We start from the raw sequence: 26500 nt of genomic DNA, 5'->3' as shown, positions 1-26500 counted from the left end.
GGGGTGGAAAAGAAAAAAATGAGTATGGATAGATAATGCTTTGTTCTGTGTACAGAAACAGTCTGAATAAAAGCAGAAGAATAATGGTCTTTTTTTGACATCAGCTGCATGGGGGTTTTGGTTGGCAGTACAATAATAACAGCTGTCAGGAAGTACTGTGATACAATTTGATGCTTTTCTTTGAAATCCTCTAGCTGAGATTTCTCTAAAGTAAATTGTGATTTTTGGTATCTACTGAATGTGCTTTAACTGAGCTACAGCTACTTGGTACTGCCTGAAAATTTAGCTTTTCAGGGATGCCAGGTTAGGTACCCAAAGTCATGGGTACCTTTAGGGAAGAAAATATGTACCTTTTTCATTCTTACATTATTGATCTTGGCTGTTGAAGTGTAAAACTTCAGGCTTCTTTTTCCTGGTATTTTTCCCACGTTTTAATACGTTTCCATGGGGAAAATGCCAAGTGGTCCCTTCATTGACCCGTTCCTCTGCAAATGAATGCCATTGATACATCCCAGTTCACTGCCTATCAATGTGAAAGCTGTAATACAATTTTTATCTGCCAAACGCCTCATTCTGTTTGTTTTAAATATCATTTTCTCTCAGTTGCATTTTAAACAGCTGTTTTCTGAATCCCTCCACAAATAGCAGTTACATTTTATCATGATGGTCTTTGTCATTTAAGTTTTTAACTAGTGGTTTGATTTCCTGCTCTCTGAGATAGCTCAGCTGGAGTTTGAGCTGTAGTGGTGTGAAACTGGTGTTGGTGGCTGGAAAGGTCCCATATTTTGGTGTAGGTGTCAGAGATTTTGCACATATCCAGGCATCTGGAATTTTACTCAGGCACCCAAAACTGCTGTGTTTTGTATTTTATGTACTGTGTCTTCTGCAAAAGATTGAAGTCCTGCTTTTCATCCACTTCTGTCCTCCAAGAGCCTTTCAGATCCACTGCCTCGTGATGGTTGGGCTGCAGTGCTCCTCCTGCTCTCTCTTGGCTTTCAGTGGTATTTCACAGGCAGAGAAATTAGAGAAGGTCTTTATTTGCCTTGTGCCTAGAGGCTGCCTGTTGTTCTGTGGGTTTGTGCTCTTCAGCTGCTTGTATTTCACACTACTCTAGCGTGACTTTCTAGTTTTCAGGCCTATTTATTTTTGTTTTAGCCTTCAAGGGATATGTGGCAATGTCTTAAATCAGCTTTGCATCTGGAAAAATCACAGTGTGGAGCTGAAACTTGGAACACTGAGTGTGTCCACCTACAGTGTTGTTTGTTTGTCCCAGCCTGAGATGGTTGTGATACTGAGATTTGCTCAGTTTCTTCTGGTGAAACTTAGCCATGCCAAAGTTCAATTTGGGTTGTGTGGGCCATTTTAAACCAAATTTAAACCTGAAAACCTGCTTGCTAAGAGGCACTAAATTGTCAAGGTTTGCAGGTTTTTTCAGTTAAGGTAGTTTTGTATTGGTAGAGGAGAAGATGTGTTGAATTCTTTTTGTTTCATCTGATACTTGGTTGGGTCTCTAAAGCTTTAATCCCAGTTATGGTTTATATCTGGTACCATAAATGGTATAACTTCCATGAATGTTTACTCCTTTTCTTTGCATTTTTTTGGAATGGACTTCTCCACTTAGCTTCTCTCCTGTGCTTGTGAGATATTCAGAGCTGGAATTCAGATTACCCAACTGCACATTGAATAAAGCCCTTACCTATTAAACAATTATTGAATAGTCTAGGTAGCTTCCCCATACAAGCTTTCCTGCTAAGCCAACCCTGTCTCAAGCCTTGAGAAATTCTCCAGAGATGTTGGCATTTGGGTGAGGTTTGCAGGGCTCAGGAGTTCAGTGCAAGTTTTCTGTCTACAGACATATATGAACAGTGATGAATTAGCAGTGTTTTGTCTCTGAGCCAAGAAACAGAATTTATTGCTGAAAGTCCATTTTTTTTTTTTGTCTGTCTAACAATAAAATGATTTTCTGAACATTTAGGCAGGGCAATTTTTGATTAAAAATAGTTTTGCCAGTGCTATGGATGTTGAATTATGAGCTGTGGGCATCAGAGATTAAATACTTGTTGCAGGGAGCTCTCTGGAACTGAGCCTGTGAAAAGGGTGCATTATGCTGCAAATTTATTAAATATTGATTTCCATAACAGTCTACAGGCACTAATGATTTTTCTAATATGGTGGTAAATAATAAGAAAGAGATTAATATCTCTACAGAAAAAGTAATTGCAAATATGTTTAAACAACATACGAATTACACTTGGGGATGCTGTGGAAGATTCAGCTTTGGCCTCTTGTTGAGTATCACAGGATGGGCAGGGTTGGAAAGGACCTCTGGAGGCACCTGGTCCTACCTCCCTGCTCAAGGAGGGAGGACATTACAGGGCTGTGTGCAGATGGCTTTTGAGTATTTTCAGGGAAGTGTCCAAAACCACCTCAGTGTTCTCGTCACCTTCTGCTGCTGAAGCTCCCCCTGTTTCCTGAAGTCTGTGATCTGTGCTGGGGGCTGGATGTTTGGCTTTGGAGGTCACAGCCATGTGCTGGAGGAAGCAAGGCATGCCCTTCACAGAGTTAGCATCCTTCTGCATCACACTGGGGTTTCCTGGCAGCCTGCTCTGAGCCAGCTCAGCCAGGCACAGTTCACCCTCTGTAGCAAAGCTGTTGCTTGCACCAGGGGTGGTTTCTTTACAAAGGCTCAAAGAAGTTGTTCCTGCAAAGCTTTTGCTCTCAGCATTCATTATGGAATTGCCTCTCCACAGAGATTAGCAATTTGAATTTGTCGTTACTTTTTCAGTCAGTGTAAATATTTTAGAGCAATAACTTCCTCCAGAAGAATGAAGGAAATGGATTTGGTTGTCTTAATTTTGTGTAGAGGGAAACACATTTTTCAGGCATTATCCTTAAGCATCACTTAGATACCCACGTGAGGCACTTTTTTGACACTCACTGCTTCGCTTTTTTCATGAAACAAAATTGATGCTCTTCTACAGGCTTCAGTCTTTAAATTTCATTAGGAGGTGTGACATCAGGTCCTCAGTTCACTGAAAATGGGCTGCCAGCTTTAGTTACAGCTTGGGAATTTGTTTTATGTTTTGAGAGGTTGGTGTAGCATCAGAGGTAGAACTGCTTGTGGCACGTGTGTGAACTCTTGTTGGTAGTAAATGACCAAGAAGTGGTGCTGTGTTTGGGGGGTAGATGAATGAGAAGTGGTGCTGTGTTTGGGGAGGTAAATGAACAAGAAGTGGTGCTGTGTTTGGGGGGTAAATGAACAAGGAGTGGTGCTGTGTTTGGGGGGTAAATGACCAAGGAGTGGTTCTGTGTTTGGGGAGGTAAATGAACAAGAAGTGGTGCTGTGTTTGGGGAGGTAAATGACCAAGGAGTGGTGCTGTGTTTGGGGAGGTAAATGACCAAGAAGTGGTGCTGTGTTTGGGGGGTAAATGAACAAGAAGTGGTGCTGTGTTTGGGAGGTAAATGACCAAGAAGTGGTGCTGTGTTTGGGGGGGTAAATGAACAAGGAGTTGTGCTGTGTTTGGGGGTAAATGAACAAGGAGTGGTGCTGTGTTTGGGGGGTAAATGAACAAGGAGTGGTGCTGTGTTTGGGGGTAAATGAACAAGGAGTGGTGCTGTGTTTGGGGGGTAAATGAACAAGAAGTGGTGCTGTGTTTGGGGGGAGAAGTGGTGCTGTGTTTGGGCGGGATGCAGAGGCACAATTTGGGCTTTGGTTTCTGAAATGCCAGCTCTGGGATGTGTGACCTAAGAAAACATGCACAATTGTGGCCTCAAAGTCTCAAAACGCAGAATTTGTTAAAGAACACAAAATGCTTATGAGGAGCTTGTGCAAAGGAAGAGGCTGGGGGAAGGAAGCTGCCTGACAGAAATGTTCATTCCAAAGCGTAGGCATGTCTGAGTGAAAACCTGTCAGACCTGTCACCCCTGGGGCATATGGACCCCGTCTTTGTGACCAAATTCAGGGCACATGGACATACAATCCATTGTCCCTTCCCAACCTTGAACATTTATTTGTTTTTATGATTTTTGCTAAGGTATCTCAAGGATATTTGTAGTACATTATTTTTTTATTGCGTTCTGCTTTATTCTCCATGCTGCAATAACATCAAAGCCTTGCAAGGCCTGTAAAAAAAGGATGGCAGAGGATATTGGCATTCAGGAGCAGTGCCTTAAGTCCCTCAGGGTGGAAACTCAAATGTTGGCTATTGCAGGCCTGCCTGAGGCTGCCACGGTGTATTGCAGCTCTGCTGGAAACTGTCCTCCAAGGACTGCTGGAGTCATCCCATTACTGATTTATGGCTGAAGCTTTCCAGCACACAGTTGCTGGCCTGCTGTTTCTGAGGGTGTTAAAACCTGAGTGAAAGGTGAGTTTGCTGTAAGTGGGTGAGTCAGATGAAGGCTTTCACACAAGCTGCTCGAGTTTTGTGTAACTTATGAAGCAGTTAAAAAAAAAAAGGCAACAACAGCACCCAAATACAAAAGATGCCAAAGGGTTTCAGATTAGGAGACTGCTCAGGAAGCTTTGATTGTTGGTAAGGTCAGTTAACTGCAGCAGATCCTGTAGAGGTTTGGTGAAGTTCAGAACCATATCCTTTCAGTTGTGCTGTGAAAGCAAGTGGCATATGGTGCTTTTAACATTCTGGTGAGAATAAAGATGATGACTGTGTTTTTATTAAGATCACTCTTTTTTGAAGGCTCAGAATGAAAAACTCCCCATCCCAACCTTCAGCCCTCTTTAGCTGCAATAAGAGTATTCCTACTGCAATCACACACAGCTCGTGACCACATTACAGAGCTACTTTAAAATCAAGTAACTTCACTGTTGCCTGAATATTTAATCAACTTTTTGGCTGGGTTTTCTTGCAAGCCTCAGATACCATAATGTAAGCCATTTGTGCTGTATATGTACCTATGGAAAAAAAAAGGGAGAAAAGAAAAAAGGAGACAGAAAGCCATTCTTCCACCTTTTATATCCCAGCTGAGTTTGAAACTGGCAGAATCATTAAGCGTAATGCCAAGTGTCTGGTGTGTGAGCAAATGTGTAATAATTGTATTTTGGATCCAGCAGTGTTTTAGGGCAAACTGCATACAATTTCCAGCAGTTACTCTTGCAAAGTGGTTTCCTTTCTTTGGTTCCATTATCTTCAAGTAATATCTGCATAGTAAAATTGCAAACTCAACTCATGCTTTGTACTTACTTAAATTATGTTATGTACTAAGTAACTAAAGCAAACAAAGCTAGTAGAAGATAGTTGTCTGTATAAAATGTAATCCATAAAATGGATTTAGCTGGTACTGGTCTGGTCTTTATCATTCTCCTCAAGGCCCTACCCTCTTTGTGGTCATTTTAAGAAGGTGCCCTTGGTGTCAGATTGGTGTTAAAATCATTCATTTCAAAAGTATGGTCAGGACCAGAATTGTTAAAGCTGGTGAGCTCTGATTTATAGCAGATTTGTTCACCTTACCATTCTTTACAAGAGCCTTTTTTTTTTACTGGTATGTAAATATTTAGTCCTGGAATGTCTCCTTCACCGTATATGTGTATGCATACATGTGTATCATGCATATATTTGTGAAAAAATTGTAATTTGTGTACCTCTAATGCAGCATCTCTCCTTTGAGTGCTCTCAGACAAAGGGAGGGATTTCTCATGCAGCAGATGATGCAGTTTATGAAATACATAACATTTTACAGGGAGTTCTTCCATGCTGTTTCAGAGTGAAGGGATGGACAGGGAAAAATGCAGAAAACAGAAACAGCTTATTTTGGTGGTCAGGAAGTGTAGAAGATTAGAAGCTGGTCATTCACTAAGCATGTCTATCAGAACTGCATCTCTTTGTTCCCTCAAAACAATAGGAACCTCACATTTATGTGTGGAAAAGCTGATGAAGTTGGTACATTTGGGGTGAGGGATAAATCAGTGCTACTGGGAGAAGTGTTTTACTTCACCTTTCCCCATCTGTTTTTAAAATGTTCTTGTAAAGCCACCCAGTGTTGTCCCATGTACCACTCACACTCTTTTTTTTATCTTTTTCAGGCTAAGCACACATTTCACGCAGTTCTCAAGTGGCCAAAGTTACCTGATTTCCTTTTTTTGTCTCTTCTCCTGTAGCTGTTACAGCTCCTGGAGTCTGAGACCACGCAGCTGGAAGCCTTTCTGGAATGGAAGCAACTGGAAGCAGTTTACTGGCAGTGGATGGTAACAAATCAAACTGATTTTGAGGGGCGCATCTTTCTTGACTTTAACATAGCTGGCTACTCCCAAGGGCCCTTAAGTCCCACAAAACTAAATGTTGCAAACCATCTGTTCAACAGCACTTGAGAGAAAGGAAAAAAAAGTCTTGGTAAAGTAAGGAATGTTTTCATAGTTCTGTGATAGATGAGTAATGTGGTGATTGATCTCACAATTAACAGACAAATATCATGTATAGATGTTAAGAAAAGTTTTATAGATTTATAGTTCTGTTTTACCCCCTTGCATTGTTATCAATCAGGGGACAGCCTGCTTTTGGGACATCTGGAAGGGTCAGCTTGTCACTGTGGCAGCACCTGACCTCCAGTCAGGATTTGAGGAAGTGAACTCCACAGTTCTCTTTCATTCCTGTTTTCTTCAATGGGACTCACCCAGCTAAGTTGAGGAATTGCAGGGCAGAATGGTAGAATTTCATATAGTTAACACAAATGAAAAGGTCTGATCTTAAGGTTTTTTAATAGTTTTTAAACATAGCAGTTGCACATTTTTGTAAGATTAAATGGCTTTTCAGAAGAGGGCCTCTGAGCTTTATTGCAGTCTTGAGAACAACTAAATTTGCAGGCAGCTGATATTGAAAACAACTTCATTTTTCCCCCAGCCAAATAGTGTGTTGACATTGCTGATTTCCCCTTGAACTGTGTTGAATGATCATAAGAAAATCAATAACCCTTTCTCTGTGCATCTTAGGATTTCTCAAGTGAGTGCAAACGATGCCATCCATCTCACTTCTCTCTACCACTTTTGCCCATTCAGTGTTGCTGAAATAATTCTTTAGCACACCACATTAGCTCTATGAGCTTACAGAATTTTGAGAATCAGTTGAGCTGACTGCTAATTGCCCATGTGCCTTTTTCTACACTAAAAGCAAGGCAAAGGGCAGTGTGAAATTGCCTCACCTGTCTTGAAGAGTACTTCCAATTTCCATTAGTTCTCTAATGGTTTTTGCTTTACATGTTTACCATCTTAAGCTTTTTTGGAAAGCATCAACATTAGCACAGGCCTGGCTCCCGGGGGGAAAATATAACTGCAATTATTTCTGTGTATCCACCAAAACATTTGCCTTTGACGTGTTGAAGAGTGTTAGCCTGCTTTCTGGAGTTAAGTTCTAAAGAAATACTTGAAAACTGACCAGCAGCATCTTTATAAGCGACTCAGTGTGCTGGATGGTGAATTTGCCTTTTTCTTTTGTTTCTCTGCTGATGGTGGTTGTTCCTGTATGCAGTGGGGTGTATGGGGATGAGATGTGCCTAGAAAAGACAGTAGTTTTCTCTTTGTACCAAACTTGTGTTTTGCTTTGCTGATCTGATGGATGGGGTGGTTCTTGCACAACTGCTGCCTGCTGGTGGTGGGCAGGAGCACCACAGCATGGCATGACTGCAGTAATCACAGAATATCCTCAGCTGGAAGGGATCCACAAGGACCATGGAGTCCAACTCCTGGCCCTGCACAAGACAGCCCAAAAGTCCCACCACATGCCTGAGAACATTGTCTGAATGTTAATGTTACAATTCTGTCATTTAATCAATTACAAAATAAGGCATGAACAGAAGAACCCCAAACAGCCAAAGCCCTGTGCTTTATCTCTTTGCAGTTTGTTATCCTGTCCGTGTCCCTGCCGTGTCTGTGTTCTCAGGAGCTGGGCCATGGTGCTGCTTTGTGCCAATTCCCAGCACCAGTGCTTGCCTAGAAAGGAGCTTCTGCAGGGTGTCCTATGCCATTCTTAGCTGTCTTATGAAGCTTTCTCTTGCATGAGTCTAAGAATTTCTTGCTCTGAATTAAGCCAGTTTTTAACCTACCTTCTGAGAAAAGAGAGAAAGAGGAGAAAAAAATAAAATTTCCCATGCTCTTTATAGCAATCTTTTATATAAGTGAAGGTTGTTAGCATGCAACTGCCGTCCCAGTCCCTGTTTCTAGGCTAAGCTAAAGTTTTGATGTCTTTATGTGTCCTTGTAGGCCATACATTCAAGCTTTTGATGTTTGTTGCTGCTCTCATCTGGGACTTTCCCTCCTGTTTGTCTGTGTTTAACTTCAAGTGCCTCACCTGTAAGTCAGCATTACAGTCAGCACTCTTCTATCCCTGGGACTCGTGGTTATGGTTTGTGACACGGTGCTTGACTTGAGCAGTGTGACATTGGTGACTTCTGGCTCTCTGGCATCTCCTCCAGCAGTGCTGCTGCTGTGCAGTAATGATGCTCTTGGATTTTCCTTGCTCGTGCATAGACCACGCTGCTCAACTGCTGAATTTCCTGCCCTGCCAGTGTTTCTAAATTACTCCTTCAATTGCTAAAGATAATTTTGGATGCAAATTATGTCCTTAAAAGAGATTATGACCTCTCCTATTGAATGTCTTCTTGATAACAGTATGGAAATAAATATTTAATATTCTGTGAGTGAGGCCTATGTCCTTTAGTTATGCTGTGCTATTCAGGCTTGAAAAATGTGTGTTTCTGCACAGTCTGTGCACCAGAGTGTATAGATGGGCTCTGAATGTTTTGTTTAAATGCTTTTGGGGGTTTTTTGTGGGTTTTTCTTTCCCCTTGAGTATTTGAAATAGCAGTTGCTACCTTGGAAGGCAATTGCACAGTTAATTATAAAACCAGCTAGATGGTCATGGTCAAGCAGAGCTGTCAGCTCCTGACCAGTCTGGAGCAGGGATCCCTGGATGTTTCTCAGTTTGTGGAGTTTTCCAAGTGACCCTGTGGGTGTTAGAGCAGGGGGGGCTCTCCTGGACAGTGTGAGCATGTACCTCCCTGGTCATCACTTTGTTACCAAAAGCCCTAGAAATGCATCCAAGCTCAGAATTTGAGAGGAAGGGCATATCTAGAGCTGCTGCAGTGCTGATCACCTCCATCTCCGGAGTGTTACTTTATGCTTTAGTGCAGTGCAGAGTAGCTGACTGTGCAGTGCTTTCTAAAATAAGCTGGGTTAGCAACATAAGTTTTCTGTTAACTTGGAAATATGTTATAGTGAACTGAGGGGGTTCTCTCTTAAAATAACTCTGAAATTGTGGAGCAACTGTAGATTGAGATGGCAGCAGTGAATTCCTAGCTAAGAATTACCACAAGGATGGGGGGAACCATTTTAGCTCCTGCTGAAAAGTAACTTTTATTGTTTTTTGTTTAGGAAACTGTGTTGGATGATATGGCTGAGGAGGGAAATATGTGTGAGTCCCAGGATGCTGATGTGGAGAAAAGAAGGCTGCCAGAGATGACCTCCTGCTGCCCCTGGGCTGCCAAGCTGGCTGGGCAAATGGACAGATTATCCAGGGACCTGCTGGCTCTCCAAGAGCAGCTGCATCAGCTCGTGGCTCAGAGAAAGGCTGCCTGGTGGGAGAAGGTAAGGGCTGGGATGCTGCTCATCACCACTGCAGATTGTTTAATCCTGCATTTTTCAGCTCTCTGTCCATGGCCTGTCATGGGCAGGGCCCTGTGGCTGCCCTGTGCCACCCTTGCTGCAGTCATGGTGCCAGGGCTGCAGGGCTCTGTTGTGCCCACAGCCTCCCCAGTGCTTTCCAAACACAAAGCATCTGTCCCAGAGGGGACAAACAAAACCAGAGTTCTCCTGGAAGGGCAGGCTTCAAAGCACAGGCACTGCAGAGGAGAGGAGAAAAGAGAAAGAAAAGAGGAGTTATGGCAGCCCCCAGAGGGGATGGATGCAGCAGGCTGAAAGCAGTGGTAATGGTCACAGTGAGAAAATGAAGTATTTACAGGGAAAGAGGCCAGAGCTTGTCATCTTTCATTGAATTAGGAGTCTTTGAAATGTCTGATGGGGAAGGAAGAAGAGGAATTTGAAACCTGTGAAGTGAGGGAAGAGACTGAGCCCAAGATTTGATGGCAGAACAGACTGGCTGTGGGAGGCTGGCTGTGGAGGAAAGCAGGTGATATGAAGGAAGTGTGCCTGGTATTTGCTGTACAAGGATGGGGAGACACTGGGAAGCACCCAGAGCGGTGGTGGGGCATAAATAAAGGAGGTTTAGGTAATGTAGATGTGGAAGGTGAATCTGAGTATCAACATCCTGGCACAAGGAGAACAATGAAGATGCAGGCATAAAAAACTAGTGATTCTTTCCAGGCAGCAAGTGGACAGAAGGCTACCAGAGAATCTACAATACCTGTGGGTGGAGAAAAAGTGAAAGAAACTGTTGGGATGACAGAGCAGTAATAAAATTACTGTATCACCACTTTGTGTCTGTCTTAACTCAGGAGAGGGTTTTTTTAGCCCAGAGTATTTGATTTTTTTTTTCTTTTCAGGACAGAGGGGAGTGTGTGGTTTTAGATTGGGGTGTTGGTAGACAGGATTGCAGATCAGCTGACAAAATGGAAAATGGCAGGTTGTCACATCAAAAAGTATCTGCCCAAGAGTTCAAAAGGTGGCTGGCGTGGGAAAAGTGTGTGCAGAGCTAATTGCTCTCTTCCACCTTAAGCATAAGGAGCTAATTAGGATCAGTTGGACAGGGAAGGCACCAGGAGCTGCTGCTTCACACAAAGTACAAAACACAGGCACCACAGGGCACTGTGGGTATAAGCAGCGTACATGGGTTTGAAATCTGCTGTACACGTTCTTGGGAGTTGAAATCCATCAAAGACTATAAAATATGCAGATACAAATTGCAACCTTATGAGTTAGTGGGAGAACAAATCATTGCAGGCTGGGGGAATATCCTGAGGAAGCATATCCATGTATTTACATTTGTCTCAGAGCCTTCTCTGGGCACTTGCTGTCACTCACTGTCAGTGACAGGGTACTGGACTAGGCAGATCTCTAGAATCATCAGATTTGCTTGTTCCTGGGCAAAATGGACATGACTGTTGTGGGACCACTCAGACCTCGAATTCTAAAAATAAAATTTCCAGTGCATGATTTCTAAAGCAAGATATGCTCTGACTTCTCTTATATGTTACAATATATATGATGTTAGGTGTTACATAATATCACACTGATTTTTTTTTTAAATAATTAAATTCAGGGTTTAAGTCCAGAAAGATTTAACTGATGATTTCTTCTTTGAAATAGATGCACTGATTGGATTTGAATAATGGTTGGTCTTGTTCCAGTGTTTCTGAGATTCTCTGGATGTCATATGAGTTTGTGACTGTGATAAATGGAGTACATCTTAAGTGTGTTGTTACAAGGCTGGTTTACCACAAATGCCTTCTCTTCTACATATGCCCCGAAACAGAAATGTTTTGTAATGCTACATGACAGCATTTTTTGGAATGCTTGGGGTCAGATGACTCTCCATCAATCCTCTTTATATCAAGCCTTGCTTTGCATAGTGCTGCTGCTTTTGTGATGCTTTCTTCCCGTGGTCTGTCCTTTTTTCCCACAGCCAGGATGCTTGCTGAATGCAGGCTCCTCTATCAAGTGCATGTTTCTGACCTCTTCTTTTCCCTGGAGAAATAAGCTTATCAAATCTTTCCTTCTATATTATTTTTTAATCAAACAAAGAGAAGGCACAGCGGTAGCTGAAGCCATTATCGCTAACTTTGTATCTTGCAGTACTGAGACATCTGGAAATTATCTTGGCTCCTACAGGCATGCCCAGCTGAGGGCCAGCACAGTTTATTACAGCTCTTATGTCCACTTCCTTGTACTTGACAAAGAACCTGATAATCCACAGAGTGTTTGTGTCTGTTGTTGCCCGTAGGCCTGATGTCTGTGCCAGGGCACTGGGTAGGAACTGTTCTGAGCAGCAGAATTGAGAGCTGAAACATGATGGACAGGGGGAGAGACAGCACAGTTCCTGCTGGGGGGAAGGATGGCTGGGATCTGCTGAGTTCCTGCAGGAGGAAGGATGGCTGGGATCTGCTGGAGCTCTCTGCAGGGAGGAATGATGGCTGGGATCTGCTGAGTTCCTGCAGGGAGGAATGATGGCTGGGATCTGCTGAGTTCCTGCAGGGGGAAGGATGGCTGGGATCTGCTGAGTTCCTGCAGGGAGGAATGATGGGTGGGATCTGCTGAGTTCCTGCAGGGGGGAAGGATGGCTGGGATCTGCTGAGTTCCTGCAGGGGGAAGGATGGGTGGGATCTGCTGAGTTCCTGCAGGGAGGAATGATGGCTGGGATCTGCTGAGTTCCTGCAGGGGGGAAGGATGGCTGGGATCTGCTGAGTTCCTGCAGGGGGAAGGATGGCTGGGATCTGCTGAGTTCCTGCAGGGAGGAATGGTGGCTGGGATCTGTTGGAGCTCTTTGCAGGGACTGGTGAGCGTGTGGGCAGGGGTGGCTGCATTGGTGCCATTTGCAAATGGCATTTGATGAAGGCCCTGTGTCCTGGGTTGACTATATGATGCTTTTATCCCAAATCATCTGTTGTGCTTATGCTGAATAATAAGTTTTGCACCTTTAAGACTTGCTCCAAAGAGTGAAGGGGTTGAAGACCTGTTCCAAAGAGAGAAGAAGTGTGCAGTTTGTTTTCAGACACTGCACTCACTCCTCCACGTTCCTGCTCCTGACTGTGTTGTCTGTGGATGAACAGACAGTGGGACAGAGCTCTCCTTTGCTTTAGTGAGTTTTAGCTTGCTGAGGCAAAGAAGTTCCCAGGACTGTAGTTTTTTTTCTTTTTTCCCTTTTCTTTGGACCTCTTGAAACCTGCTCTGGACTGAACACCCAGAAGAGCACCAGCAGCTGCACCTGTGGCCCACCAGGCCAGGCCCGGCCCGCGACATTTCCAGCACTGAGGGACTGATCAGAGCCTGTGTGAGCTGAACTGCAACCCAGGGAGGGACTTTCTCAGTTTGTCATCTCTTTTGGAGCAACAAGGGGTTTTATTGTTTAATGTTGTTTAGGTTTTATTGTTTAATAAATAGGTTTTTCCACTTTTCTCTAAGGAGGTATTTTCTCCCGGACTGGTTGTGGAGAAAATTGGGCCAATTGAATCTGCTTTCCTAGAGGAGCCCCTTTGGGGATTCTCTCCCAAATTTTCCCTGAACCAGGACACCCTGAAAAGATATTGAGCAAAAATAAGCTGTGTTCCCTCTCCCCCTTGAGCAAACAGCAGCAGGAAGCCAGGAGGAGGCAGCTGGGATGGGTTGGTGGAGGTCACTGGTGCAGCCAAAAACCAGGCCAGGCAAAACCAATCAGGGCAGCATGGCAAGGTGCCCACGTGGAGAGAGGAGACTGAATCCCTAGAAGCAACAGCAAAGGATTATTGAGGATCCTTGTGCCGAGTAGGGAAGTGGTAAAACATCAGAAAAACTGCATGGAGATAAATCCAGGCTAACACATCTGAAGGAAGCATCATAATTTTACATGTGTTTCTTTGGATTGTCATGGCACGTGAGCGAGCTCTGTGGAAAGGGCAGCGGTCAGAAACACTAAACTGGATCCTAACACTGTTAGGGAAGCAGAAAAAAAGCAAAACCTAAAACATTCCCATCTCTTTCTGGAATGTGATGTGTGGTGCTGGTCCCATTCATAAATTAAAATAAAAGGTGTTTGAGCTGGAAAGGAACAGAGAGGGGACGCAGTGATGACCCAAGTTGTGAAAGGGTTCTTCTGAGGAAACTTACTGGGCTCCTTGCATAAGAAGAGGAGAGAATGGAGAGGGGTATCACAATGGAGCAGGAGGAAGCATTTTTTATGTTCTTCTGATGCTCCTTGGTTTTCATGATGGGTGAACCTAGAGGGAATTACTCCACCTGCTCTAAGACTGTGGTTTGGGCTTGAAAACCTGTTGAAGTGTCTTTCATTTAGGAAAGCCTGCAGTTGATTAATCTATTTATTTTGGACTGTGCAGAGGTATTTCAGATGGGTTAAAGTCATTGCTATGCCACAATGCCCGGTTTGCACCACTGAATGTAATTTATGATTCAGGATGTGGTTTCAGGGGGGCTGAATCTATTTGTTGGAAGTTTGATCATTTGCACTCTGTGATTCTGGTAGTTAAAACTATCAATCTTAAGTCTCTTAAAATTAAGAAAATTATTTTGCTTCTTTTATTTTGTTTCATTTTTCATTTCCTTGTTTTCTTTTGTTTGTTTCTGCCTACCCCCAGCTGTTTCTTCGGTTATGTGCTTGGAATGACCCTGAAATGATTTAACCTTTCAGAGACATTCACTAGAAGACATTTGAATGCTGCCATGGGATTTGGGTGATTTGTGAAACCCTGATTAATAGGACATTTTAACTGATACCCATCTCTAGGCAGCAGTGTTCAGTACCTTGGAGGAGAAAAGGCATATGACAGAGGTGTGATCTGAATATGGGGCTTTCTTTCTGTTAGCTTTGCTCTTTTCTGTGCAGTACTGGGCAAATAATCATTTCTTTGGTGACATTTTGGGGATCTGGAAATGATCAAAAAGGGGAGGGAAATGGTTAAGCTTTAAGAACATTTCTTCTCTCAGAAACAAACTTAACTCTAAGAGATGACATCTCCTAATCCCAGAAGAAAACTTGTTTGTTTGCTTTTTCCTTTCTGAATATTCTGTTACCTGCTCCTCTATTAGAGGGGAGGATTTGATTTCAGTCTGTGTTAAAACGTTTGGCATCCACAAGCTGAAATGCAGAATGTTTGACTCCAAGTGGTAATTGTTTCAGTTCTTGTCACATAAATGCTGGTACCATTCCCAGCTTTTGCTGAGACTTGGGATATTGTATCCTGGGAGCCTCTGTGTTCTCCTGCATTTAAAAGCAAGGCAGACTCCTTTGGGATGGTGGTATGACTGGGATGGAGCTTGCTCATGCATACATCTCTGAGGCACAGAGCAGGAAGGCTTGCAGCCATTAATCTGAGCTAGAACAGGCTCTTTCCACACCAGAATTCCACCCAGAAGTTCTGGTGGCTGTTCTTGCTTGGCTGGTGGTGTCTGAGCACCCAGGTGAGACTGCAGTCCCTGACCTGGACCAGACCTCCATGATCACAGTGAAGAGGCCACTGGAACCTACATTTTGTCCTTGTTTCTGTGTTTTTCTCCTGATCCATCTCCTCCCCTCCATTCAGTAATCTCCAGCCTTCCCAAACCCTAGCAGCTGTCTCCTGGGTAGGGATGGGAGGATGCAGGGCTGCCCTGTGTTGGAAGAGATGCTCTTTGAATTCACAGTGGGCTGGGGAGGGGCTGGACAGGACAGGATGTTTTGTTTTCCCTTTCTGGGGACAGGGTGGGATGCAAGGGTGGCAGGAATGGCCTGGGGCACCCAGTCAGGTGAAGGTGGTGGGGACTGAAACAGAGGCACTTTCACTCCATCACTCCATGATGAACTCCACTCATTATGAGTTCTGTGGTTCATATAAACATTTTGCCATTGTCAGCTCATCACAGCACACTGCCAGAGACCTTGTAGAGTCTACAAAGGAGAGATCTTCTTCTTCTTACATTTATACAAGACTAAATGGTTTTTGATTGATTTTGATTTAAGGCTTCAATATTTGGAGTAGGAAGCAGCTCCAGAAGCTGATGCTGGAACATGATCTTACTTCCCTTGTGGCTGGGTTTTTTGTTTCTCTTACCAAGATTGAGTTGAATTTTATCAACTCAGAAAAATGCACTTCCAAAGTTTTTCTTTATGCCTTATAATGATTGGAGAGGGAGGTGAGGAGTTGTGGGTCCCTAGTAGCCACTGCTAGGAAAAGATAAATCTTGTTGCTGTCTGCAGCATGTGAATGGTGAGGGGCACGGCTGGGGCTGGGCTGGCTCCCTGGGCTGAGTTCCTTCCTGCACTGCTGCAGGGCTGGGTTGTGTTTCCCTTGCCTTAAACCAGGGATTTGTGGCAAAGCTACAGCTGAGCTCTTGCTGAAGAACTCTCTGAGACTTGTCAAAACCACCTTTTTTTTGGTGTGGGGGTTTTTTCTGTTATTTTTTTGTGAGCACACTGTTCCCATTTCATCTTTGCTGTTGCTGCTGTTGATTCTGGTTCCCTGGGCTTTTTGCTAATATGAAGATGTTAGTGTAGTGAGCAGTTAATTATCCATGCTGTCTGGGGTGCAGGAAGTGGAGGAGTGCTGAGGAATGGTTCAGTGCTGGTGGATTTCCTCAGTCAGCATATTCCCTTTCCTGCTCCCAGAACGTTTCTGTGCTCCACTTTGTATTTGCAAGCCTCCATCTGGAGCCCTGAGCAGCTGTCAGTGGAGCTCCTCATGCGAAAAGAAATTGAAGAACTAGCAAGACCACAAGAGCAGCTTTTGGAAGTGCATGGTTGGCTGGGCCCAGATGCCTGGGTAGGGGGGGAACCCACAGAGATCAACCCAAACATCCATCAAAGGCAGCAGTGGGGGACACAGACAGGAGGAGGGCAGGGAGGGACAAGTCTGCTGGCTCTTATGTGCAGTTCTTAGTTAAATGTAGGATTAAATCTGCTGCTGGTGGAATTGCTGTGGCTCTAGCAGATTTAGGCCATTAGAAAACATGAAGCTGCTGTAAACAGTAGGAAGTAAATACTGATCTTTACATTTGCTCTTTGCTCTTGGATTGCCTTGCATTGGCTTGTTCCTCACTCATCAATATTCCTGGCAGGAGATCCGAGGCTGTTTGTTTGTGCTGAGTGCCTGCAGAGATCCAGGTGGAAGGCAGTGTGCTCTCTCTCCTGATGGAAGGAGAAAGGGAATCACACCTGTGCACTGGTTCTCCTTTTGACAGCAGGATCTAAAATCTGCTTTAGACCTGAAGTCCCAAGTTGGCCTGGTTTAGGGCTGGGATGCAGGTGAAAAGTTACTGTACAGAAGCAGAGCTGGAAGATTGTTTGAAGGACTCTTGCTCACTTCTAAGAACTCTGTGTAGGCTGGCCAGGCTTGAATAGTCAACGTTAAGCTTGCAGCATACAAAGGGTTGGAAAGAGAAGTGTTTATTCTTCGTTTGCAGATGCAACTTTTTGTGCAGATTGCTGAAAGAGTGACGAGCTCCAAGTGTGAGACACAGAGGCACTCTGTGTACCAGTGGCTAAATCAGCAAACTGATTTCAAACACACACAAAAACTGTAACTGGAAATAAATTACCTAGCCTGACATTTTTCATGGGGCTTACGTAGGCTAAAAGACTGCAGCTCCTTGGGGAGGAGGGGAACATGAAAAATTCGAGTGCTGTCTCCTGTTCTGTGTGCAGAACTCTGGGGTTTGAAGGAAGCAAAGTGGGTGAAAGTTTTTCTTGCTTCCCAGAAGCTTTCCCTTCCTTACCAAAATGCAGAATGTTTGCTCAGGTGACAGGATCAGTTAAAGTATAATAAATAACCAGGGTTAATATTTTACTTGCATTATTTATGAAGATGTTGGCTACTGACCAAGGCAATGAAACATGTAATAAATGCAGCTGGAGAATTATACTCCAGTAAATTTCAGATGAGCTTTATTTAATGATAGAGTGTAAAAAACCCCGTTGCAATGAGAGAAGCCACTGTTTTGTAGCCACTGTAAATGTTTTAGTGCATTTTTAAGAAATAAGTATAGTACTTAGGCTCTCACAGCTAAAGCACACAATAAAACAAGGATGAAGACTAGGAATGTCTGCAGGGCTCAGATGCACAAGATATGGAAGCACAGGTCCCAGCACTGCTATTTTTTGAAAAGCTTCAAGGCTGATGGGTGGGATTTGAGGCACCAGAAACCAAAGTTACTGGATTTTGTCTTGCAAGTGGTGAGCCACAAGAGCACACATCCTCTACAAGGGCAGCACCTCGGGCTCCCAGCTAATTCTGCCTGGCAGAGGCTGTGTTAAACCCCCCAGCCAGAGGCTCATTGTAGACAGCTCCACCTGGAGCTCTGTCAGGGTGTTTTACTGCACCTTTAGGGTGGGATTTGGGGACAGGAACTTGCAGGAGGTACCAGGCTGCCTTTGCAGCTCCAGGCAGGCTGTGGGGATGGGTTCCCCTCTGCCAGCAGGAGCTGGGGTCACTGAGTGCCTCGCAGCACTGCTGGGGTTGGTTTGGGGTTTTTGTTTTTGGTGAGGTGCTTTTAGAAGGATTCTTTGCATCCAGGCATTCAAAGCTTAACTTTGTTTCCTTTGTTCTTGAAACCTTGGCCTTGTTCTCTCAGTTGCCTGCCTGAAATCAAGGGTACTTGATCATAAGAGAAGAAAGTATCCACCTTGTTTCTGTCTTTGTCCCTTGTGCTTGTGGAAGAGCTGACATAAAAGTACATCTGTAATTTAGTGTTGTCACATATCTTCTCTCCAGCCAGAAATGCATCTAAATAAAGCCTGAGTACTCTTCTGAGCTCCAAAGTCACCATTTCCCTTCAATTTACTGGCTCTCTCAGCCCTGAGAGCTGTTTGATTGTCTCCCTTTGCAGGCTGGCTGTAGGGCCTGGCCTTTAGCTGCTGTAGGAGTCCCAGGGGCCATCCAGGCAGCCTCACATCCACCTGCAGCTGCTCCTCACTCTCAGACTGGGAGATAACAGACCCTGTGAATCATTGTGAGAGCAGTGGCTTTAGAAAATGTCTGCACTGAACCTCTCTGATGGTGTTTTCTGTAGAAAATCTCCACCTGGGGGTTAAAGTTCCTTTTCCTTGTGCCATAGCTCTGGGTAGGCTGTGTTGCTGGAATGACCTTTACTGCTCTGGATCCCAAAAGTTGGCATAGGAGCTGCAGGACTGGCTGCTGGGGGAGGTTCTGCAGTGCTCATGCAAAGCCCCTGGAAGGGATAAGGGAGTATTTTCTAACTGGGAACAAAACCAGTTTGGGGGTGAACAAATGCCCTATAAGTCATGGTGGTTTTGGGGGGCTTTGTTTTTGTTTGTAATTCTTGGGAAGAAAAAACCCTTTTCTGAAAATTTGTATGACTAGGTGGTAATACTTTCCTCTCTTCTCTGTATTTTAGGAGTGCTTTGTATGAACATTGCTTTTGTTGGCTGTCCTTACAAGGACCCCATTGCTTGGATTTCAAGTTTCACATCCTGTTCTCTCGAAGCAGGATGATTCAGACAAGTGCAGGGCACAAGCAGCACTCTTTCTGAAGTGGCTACTTCCATGCTGTGCAGTGATAAAAGTATTCTAAAAGCAAAGTGAGACCCTCCAAGCCTCTGCAGGCCACTTGGATCTGAGATGATCTATCATCAGTGTTTGTTTCTGCTGCCCAAGATAAAAGTTTGGTAGAAAAAATTGAAAAGTAAGTGAGCAATTTATTATCCAAAGCAATACATGTCTGTTGCCTTTCTTTGCAATTTGTAGTTGTCAGGATCTTTTTCAGAGTAGCACACCAGCCTTTTTGCAAGTGTCTAAATTACTTACACTGACATATTCTGGTTTTCATATCATATATTTTCAGTATGTGCCTATTCCTACTTTAATTTCTGTGATCTTCTAATGGAATTCAAGGGTTTGGGAAAGTCTAGAGATAAAACTGTAGTTAAAAAGAAATGCATTTTGAAAGGCTGGAATGGTAGAATGGAACTTTTTCAATTACTGTAAAATGCTCAAGATTTCTAATTTGGAGAAGAAAATAGGGTTGTTTTTTTTTTCTCTTATTTCCTGTGGTGTACATTCAGAATTGTGTGGGACATGGGACTTTCACAAGTCTGGACTGTGTCTCCTTGCAGTTGCTGGTAAGGAGTCTGCATTTTGCTGATGCTGCTTGGAGCTGTCCCAGTTCTCAGGGCAGAGGCTGTCCTGAGTGGCAGGCATGCACAGCTTGGGAAGGAGCTGAGGAGCTTTAGGTGAGCTCCTGCCTCCAGAGCACAGGGATTCTGGTCAGCTTGGATGCTCTTCCTGAAGTTTTGTGTCTGCTCTCTTTGTGCTGGCATCCTCTTCAGCAGAGCAGAGGTGGTGCAGAAATTTCTTTGGAGACCATTTATTATTTTAAGACCTGTCCTTGTCTGGATCTGCAGAGTTGCTGCAGTAATATGATTACATTTTTGACTCCTGTTTGGGTTTTTCCTTTGTTTTCAGTTGCTCTCCTCAAAAGTTAACCACTGGGAAGCAAAGTACATATGCCAAAAAATCAAAACTGAGAGTACAGAAAATATTATGGAACAGAATCATGGAATCATAGAATCATTTAGATTGGAAAAAACTGCCAAGATCATGGAGTCAAAGTCAGCACTGACAAATCCAACACTAAACTATGTCACTTGGCATTTTTAAATTCCTTAGGGATGGTGACTCAGCCATTTCCCTGGACAGCCTGTTCCAGCATTTGCCAACCTTTTTAGTGAAGAAATTTTTCCTGATATCCAACCTAGACCTCCCCTGGCACAGCTTGAGGCCATTTTCTTTTGTCCTATTGCTTCTTCCCTGGGAGAAGAGGCTGATCCTCCCCTGCTACCACCTCCTTTTGGGGAGTTTTAGAGAGTGAGAAGGTCTCCCCTGAGCCAGGACACCTTTCTGTGGCCCTGTGGAAGAGGGACGGGTATATGAGGCTCTCAGCATTGCTGATTCTGGGCTGTTTGCCTCAGGCCTGGCCCCCAGAGATCCATCCCAGGGCTCTCTGGAGGAGGGCAGGGGAGAGCTGGGGCAGCCCTGCCCCTGAGCAGCTCTCACAGAGCTCAGCTGCTCTCAGGCTTCATCTCATCTCCCCTGGATTCATCTCCCCTGGGCTCTGCCTGTGCTGCAGCTCTTCATAGGCTGAGCACACAGGCAGGGCTTTTATCGGTTGTGTGCCTTGTATTGATATTTGGGGGGGCATTTGTAATCTTCTGGTAAAGACCCTGAAAAATATTAATGTTGTTCTCTTTTCTTAATCCTGGATCCTTTTCCTTTACCTTAAGCTAAATTAACTTTTCTGACTCCTATTTAGAGACATGAGTCTTAAGTACAGAGCCATTGGATTATCTTAAAGAAAAACCAAAGTGAAAAGCTCCCAAAACAAGCCAAGCAAACCCCAAGAAAAATCTGTTATCCATCCTGACAAGATCAGGTCACTCCTTGTTATGAAATTATCTGAGTCAAATGGTTTAATTAGCATCCAGCTTCCCATTGCTATGCTTCCTCACCATCTTTCCTTTGGAGAGAACAGTGTGGATCTGAAGGCTTAGGAAGTGCTCTGCAGTATCTGATGTTTAATTGAAGCAGGGAGCAGCAGTTCCAGCTCTTCTCCTCAGATGCAGCTAAGGATGTTCTGGGTATTAAAACTGTATTTTTAGTTATCAGATCTGTTCCTAGGTAAGATAAGTAACTAGCTTCTCCCTGGCTTCTCTGTCAGTATGTTTTGGAATGACAATAGGTGCACCAGGAGCCAGCATTCTGATGGTGAATGTCTTGCTTCAAAATACATAAGATTGGAGATGCATACATTCCACATTCCTTCCTAATTGCAGGAAATTGCAGATCCCAGCAAAATTTGGAATGCAGCTGCTTATATAATTACATCTTCTGTCAGTTGCTATAGCTCAGCTTTACAGCCCTTCTAAAATATCTTCATAGTTTATGGGACAAATAATGCCCCTGTTAATGTTACTTTGAGATCACCCCTTTCATTTATTCACCACCAGTTCCAAAGGGCTGAAATTTTTCCTCATTTTGAACTAATAACAAGTGTTAAAAATAGTGATTATATTAAGGTGACATTTTGCTTTAGCTGCTGTAATTACTGTTAAGCCAAAAGACATCATTTCAGTTTCTTCCTGTTGTTGGGGTTGGGTTTAGTAAGAAGTACCAATTCCTGTAGCTCAGGTCAGTTTGATTTTGGTTACATGCAAACCCTCCCATTTTATGGCCTTTGGAAGTAGAGGGTAATGGGTCATGGAAAAGTTGTTAGGTTATTGGCAGCTAAGTGTTGCTATCTGCCACTGGTCATTGAAGGACAGGTAAGATAGAGATCACAATTCAGAGTTTAATGAAGTGTGTTGGCACCACTTACACCACCATCACAGCTGGGAAATGGTTGAAAGGTTGGAAAGGATTAATGGAAGAGCAGTAAAGGAATGAATTTGGTCTGGCTTTTTGAGAAGTGAGAAAAGTGTAATTTAACCAAGGCAAAGTTCATAGCGGGACCGTGTTCTGCAAATTCCTAGGCAGAAGTGGAATTTTGAGGGTGTTAGACTTTGGATCGAAGATGGTATGAGCAGACCCAGTGGCTGAGGTGGAGCTTGCTGGAAAGAGGTGTGTTTTGAACCATAACTGCATTTCACTGCTGGGGTAGTGCAGTGATAGGGCAGTATTTTAATCTGCTGGAGTCTGTGTTTAGAAACCTAAAGCTATATGTTTCTAGTTTACCAAAATGTAGCAGAACATTGCAGAAATTACCAGGTGAGAGACTGTAGCCTGTGCTTTGTGATAGATTAGACTATTCAAACAGTTTATTATGACTTTAATCCTCCAGTGCATGAAAACTGGCATTAAATGGGCTATTTAAAGTCTCTTTGTGTACAATCAATGCTCTCACGAGAAGAAAGAAACCTCATTTAGGCAGGACAGTGTGGGAAGTCTTCAGCTATTAAAATAGAAAGTGATGGTTTCTAGCTTTTTAAACTGGTTAGTCTTGAATGTGTAGAAATTGCAGCTGAAAATTAAAACCCTTGAAAGCTGACAGCAGAGAAGCTTGATTCCATGAGACAAGGTTTATAGATCTGCAGTACTAACTCTGTAACTTCCTTACAGGCTTGAAATTACATTTGGGCAAGTTACTATAAGACATGAATTTGAAATTAGGGTAAGGTGTTTTTTATAGTAGAACACCTGCTTACTCAGTGTTGTAGTGTATCCAGAACAGCTGATTTCAGATATTGCTTTTGCTGTAACTTGTGGGCTTTTGTATATAAGCAGCAAACGCCTTTAGATTATTTTCTGAAAGTTGGGGGCCTGATTTTCCTTCTCAGCAAATGTCTGAACTTCATGGGCTCTGCAGGGTCCTGTCCCCTCTGCTCTATTACTTTTCCCAGCAATAGGAGCTGCAGTATTTGATTTTCCATCAATTATGCATTCACAGCATCGCTTGAAATAGTGCCTTTCTCTGCTCCTCTGAGCCTGAATGGGTCACTGTCTGCAGCTAAGGAAGGAAAGCATTTGTCATACCCTCAACCATCATTGTCAAAAAAAAAAACCAAAACCAAACATTTCTATTAAAAGAAACCGGTACCCCCACCAAATTATTTGTTATTGTTAAAGAAGGCTAAAGCCCCCTCACCCTATTTATGTGTGAAAAAAGCTTTGTTTTTATGGCTTTGGGGTCACACAGGCCTCTTGGGTTAAAGCAGTGCTGGCATGTTCAGTTCCTGCTATCTCTGATGATATCTGAGACAGACTCTGCTTGGGCATCCCCTTTGGGTGCTGCCTTCATGGCCTCTCTGTGTGCAGCAAGGTACAGAATGCATGTTGAACAGTGAGGAAATCCTTGTACAGCAACACAAAGGGCTTGTGGGTGGAAGCTGTGGGATCCCTCTGGCTCTTTTGATTATATTCTACTTTCTTTTCATATCTACTGGTATTTCTCCTGTACTTAGAGGGGACTCTGCTCTTCCCCCTACTATGTTATTGATACTTCTGCTTATTATTTCCTTTTGCTCATTTCTTTTGTACTTGGTGCTGGTTTTTAAGTGCTTACAAGGAAGACTTTCTTAAAAGTAATCTGCAAATCCTTGTTTATCCCTTTTTCTGTATCCTGTTTTCTGTATCCCAGATAGACTGTCAGCTGGGATTGCAGCTCTGCAAGGCATTTCTTGGGGGGTGGTAGTGAAAAAACCACTAAACTGTGTGTAAGGCAACACAAGGTATAAATAATGATCCTTTCTGAAGTGTTTGTACTGATTAAAGACAAGTGCTTGTAAGGCTCAGCCCCTGGACTGATTTGGATTCCACTCTGGAAAGGGAGAGCTCCTAAAGCAGTGTTAATTTGCCATTCCTGGTTTCCAGTGCCCAGCTGTCAGGATTTCTGCTCCATCCCAGTGATATCTCCATGCTTATCCTGCTTTCATTCCTCACTTAGAGATCTTTATCTAAAATTGATTCTTGTCTGTTGAATCTGCTCAGTTTGCAGGGAGGCTGAGAGCCCTGGGCAGCTCCTCCAGGCTGGTGAAGCCATTGCTGGAGATGTTGTGATGTGCTGGGGAGCTGTTTGCAGCCAGGGTGGATGGAGAGTGCACAGGCTGGCCTGGCAGGTCTCCTCTCTTCCTGCAGTCTGACCCTTCATTGATCTTCTGTTGCCCAGCATGGAATATTTCATCCTTTTCAGCTGCCCAGGCACAGGGGCCTTCTTAGGCATGATGGGTTTAAATTAAAACTCAGAAATGAGCAGCCTTTAGGAATACAAAATTCTGCAAGTCAGATGCTGTTTGGTGTTTTCAGAGTTTATGAAATGTGTTGGGTTATTACGCCCTGATGGCAAAGGAGCATGACTTGGTGGCTTGGATATTGTGTCTGTTTATATTTCCTAATTTCCTTTCACTCCTCAACCCCAAAAGACAAGATCTGAGATTTTTCTGTTTGTTCCTTGTGTCTGGGAGCACAAAGGAGGCTCATTGTGTTTTCTGGCAAAGGCAGTCATCACAGTTTGTAGTATCTGTGCAGCTTGGCAAGGATGATTTCTATTTCATCCTCTATGCATATGGGGTCTTCTCCCTGTTCATACGGGAAATATGAGAGGAGGAGTGGACAGATAGGACTGGAGACAGAAAATGTGCCATTCCTAGGCTTGTGCAGTGTGTTTTTTCTGAACAAAACTGTTCTAGATGTTTCTGCAAAACTCCTAAAATAATGTGAAGAGATTGTGATTTAAAAGTAATGACATGATTCTGGTCTTTATCATCCACTTCAAAAGAAATTCCAGCCATTTGTTTGCTCTTCCTTCTTTGAAGCTGGCAGCAATACTATCAAAAAATGGAAATGCTCCTATGATTCCCCCTCCTCCTCCTGGAAGTAGATGTTTGGACCTTTCCTTGCTGCTGCTTTTTAAACCTGCATCTCTGTCTAGTGGCTTCCTTCAAGGATGCAACTGTGAGGCTTTCAGGTTGCCATGTGAAGTTTCAACAAGCTGAAATGTTGACTTCCAGCATTTGGGAGATTGTCACTTCAGCTAGGCCATTACTGGGAATGATTTAAGGAACATGATGTGGTTATCTAGATCTCTCAGCATCTCTTTGGGATGTCTTGCGTGTTCGTTGCATTCTCTCCAAATAAATTCACATCCAGCTTGCTTTTCAGCAGAAAAACAAATGATTTGTGTGTAATTTTTCCTGCATTTTTTTAGTGAGTTATTAAAAATGGGAGAGAGATCAGCCTCTCTGGAATGATTCCAGACCCTGTGGAATGAAACACAGAGCTCTGGAAAGCTCTTTACCAGAAAGGTGCAGGCAAATGTGAGGGAGCTGAGTGGTGGAAGGTTTCCTTTTGAGGAGGGATCAAGTGAGCTGAGTGTGGGGGGCATCCAAGCAGGAGATGGAAGCAGAGCTTCACTAGCAGGAAGGCTGGGGCTGTCCACAAGGCACATTGTCACATGTCAGGGGAGGTGACTCAAAGCTGTGGAACATGCAAAGAAACTGGAAGGCAGCTTACTCAAAATATGCAATGTTACCTTTGCCATGACTTGCCCACTGAAGTCATTGTTACAAGATTTATTCAAAGCCAGAGGATTCCCAGGACTGAGAAGAGGTGAGATAGTACTGGCTGTTCTCTTCATTCAGCCAGCTACCTTTGGGTAGGAGACATTTCAGAGAAGGCTGTGCTGAGGAGGTGCTGGAGGAGTTAATCATGTGTGTAGGTGTTTGCAGGCTCAAAGCCTCTTCTGTGCATTGGTGCAAGAGTTAATCTAGCCTGGTGGATTAGCCAAGCTGCCTGCTCAGCCTGGTGTTTGGATGGGCCTCCCCTTTGGCTGTTCCCCTTTCCAGCTCTGTACTGGCCCATCCTTTTCTGCTTTGGCCATTTTCCTCAATCAGATCAGCCTGAGTGGTTTTGTGAAGGCAGCATCCCAGTGATGTCCCAGGGGGGTGGTCAGTCCTTTCCACACCTGCTGGATGTCCTGCCCTTGGTTCCACCATGCACCAGCTGCGTGCCCACCCTCCAGCCCATGTTGAAGAGGTCTGTTTGATTATAGTGCTGATTCCTGTGCACATTCCTGCTTGTGGACATGCCAGCAGGACCTGTGCCTGTGCACACTGCAGCCCTTAGCACCCTGCCAGCTTTGGGGAGCACAGCCCAGCCTGGCTGTCTCTTTGGTCCCTGCTCTGTCTGGTCCCAGATGCAGCACTGCTCCCTGCAACTCCACTGGTTTGTTGGCTTCTTCTTAGAACATCTAAGTTATTGCAGTTTTCCTGTTAGTTTTTAGTTCCTAATACCTTTTGAAGACTGAAGTTATCTAAAGGAGAACATCTGGGACACTCAGGGCAGTTTAGCCACTGTCCTGTGCCAAAGAGCCATGAAATGAAGAGCTGGGCAGGGAGAAGCCAAAGCACTGCAG

General features: G+C 43.9%; 1 protein-coding gene across 3 annotated transcripts in view; it reads left to right on the top strand.

The window, feature by feature from the left end:
* TEDC1 (tubulin epsilon and delta complex 1) overlaps positions 1–26500 on the top strand; it is a 71083-nt gene that overhangs the window by 39856 nt on the left and 4727 nt on the right. For all 3 annotated transcript variants that reach the window (XM_077181894.1, XM_077181893.1, XM_054638466.2), the window contains 2 exons: positions 6113–6199; positions 9377–9589. In XM_077181894.1, coding sequence (XP_077038009.1) covers positions 6113–6199; positions 9377–9589 — 300 coding nt within the window. The remainder of the gene's footprint in view (positions 1–6112; positions 6200–9376; positions 9590–26500) is intronic.

This window comes from Agelaius phoeniceus, chromosome 8, assembly GCF_051311805.1.
Source record: "Agelaius phoeniceus isolate bAgePho1 chromosome 8, bAgePho1.hap1, whole genome shotgun sequence".
Classification (NCBI taxonomy): Eukaryota; Metazoa; Chordata; class Aves; order Passeriformes; family Icteridae; genus Agelaius; species Agelaius phoeniceus.
This window is presented reverse-complemented; position numbering and strand designations above follow the sequence as displayed.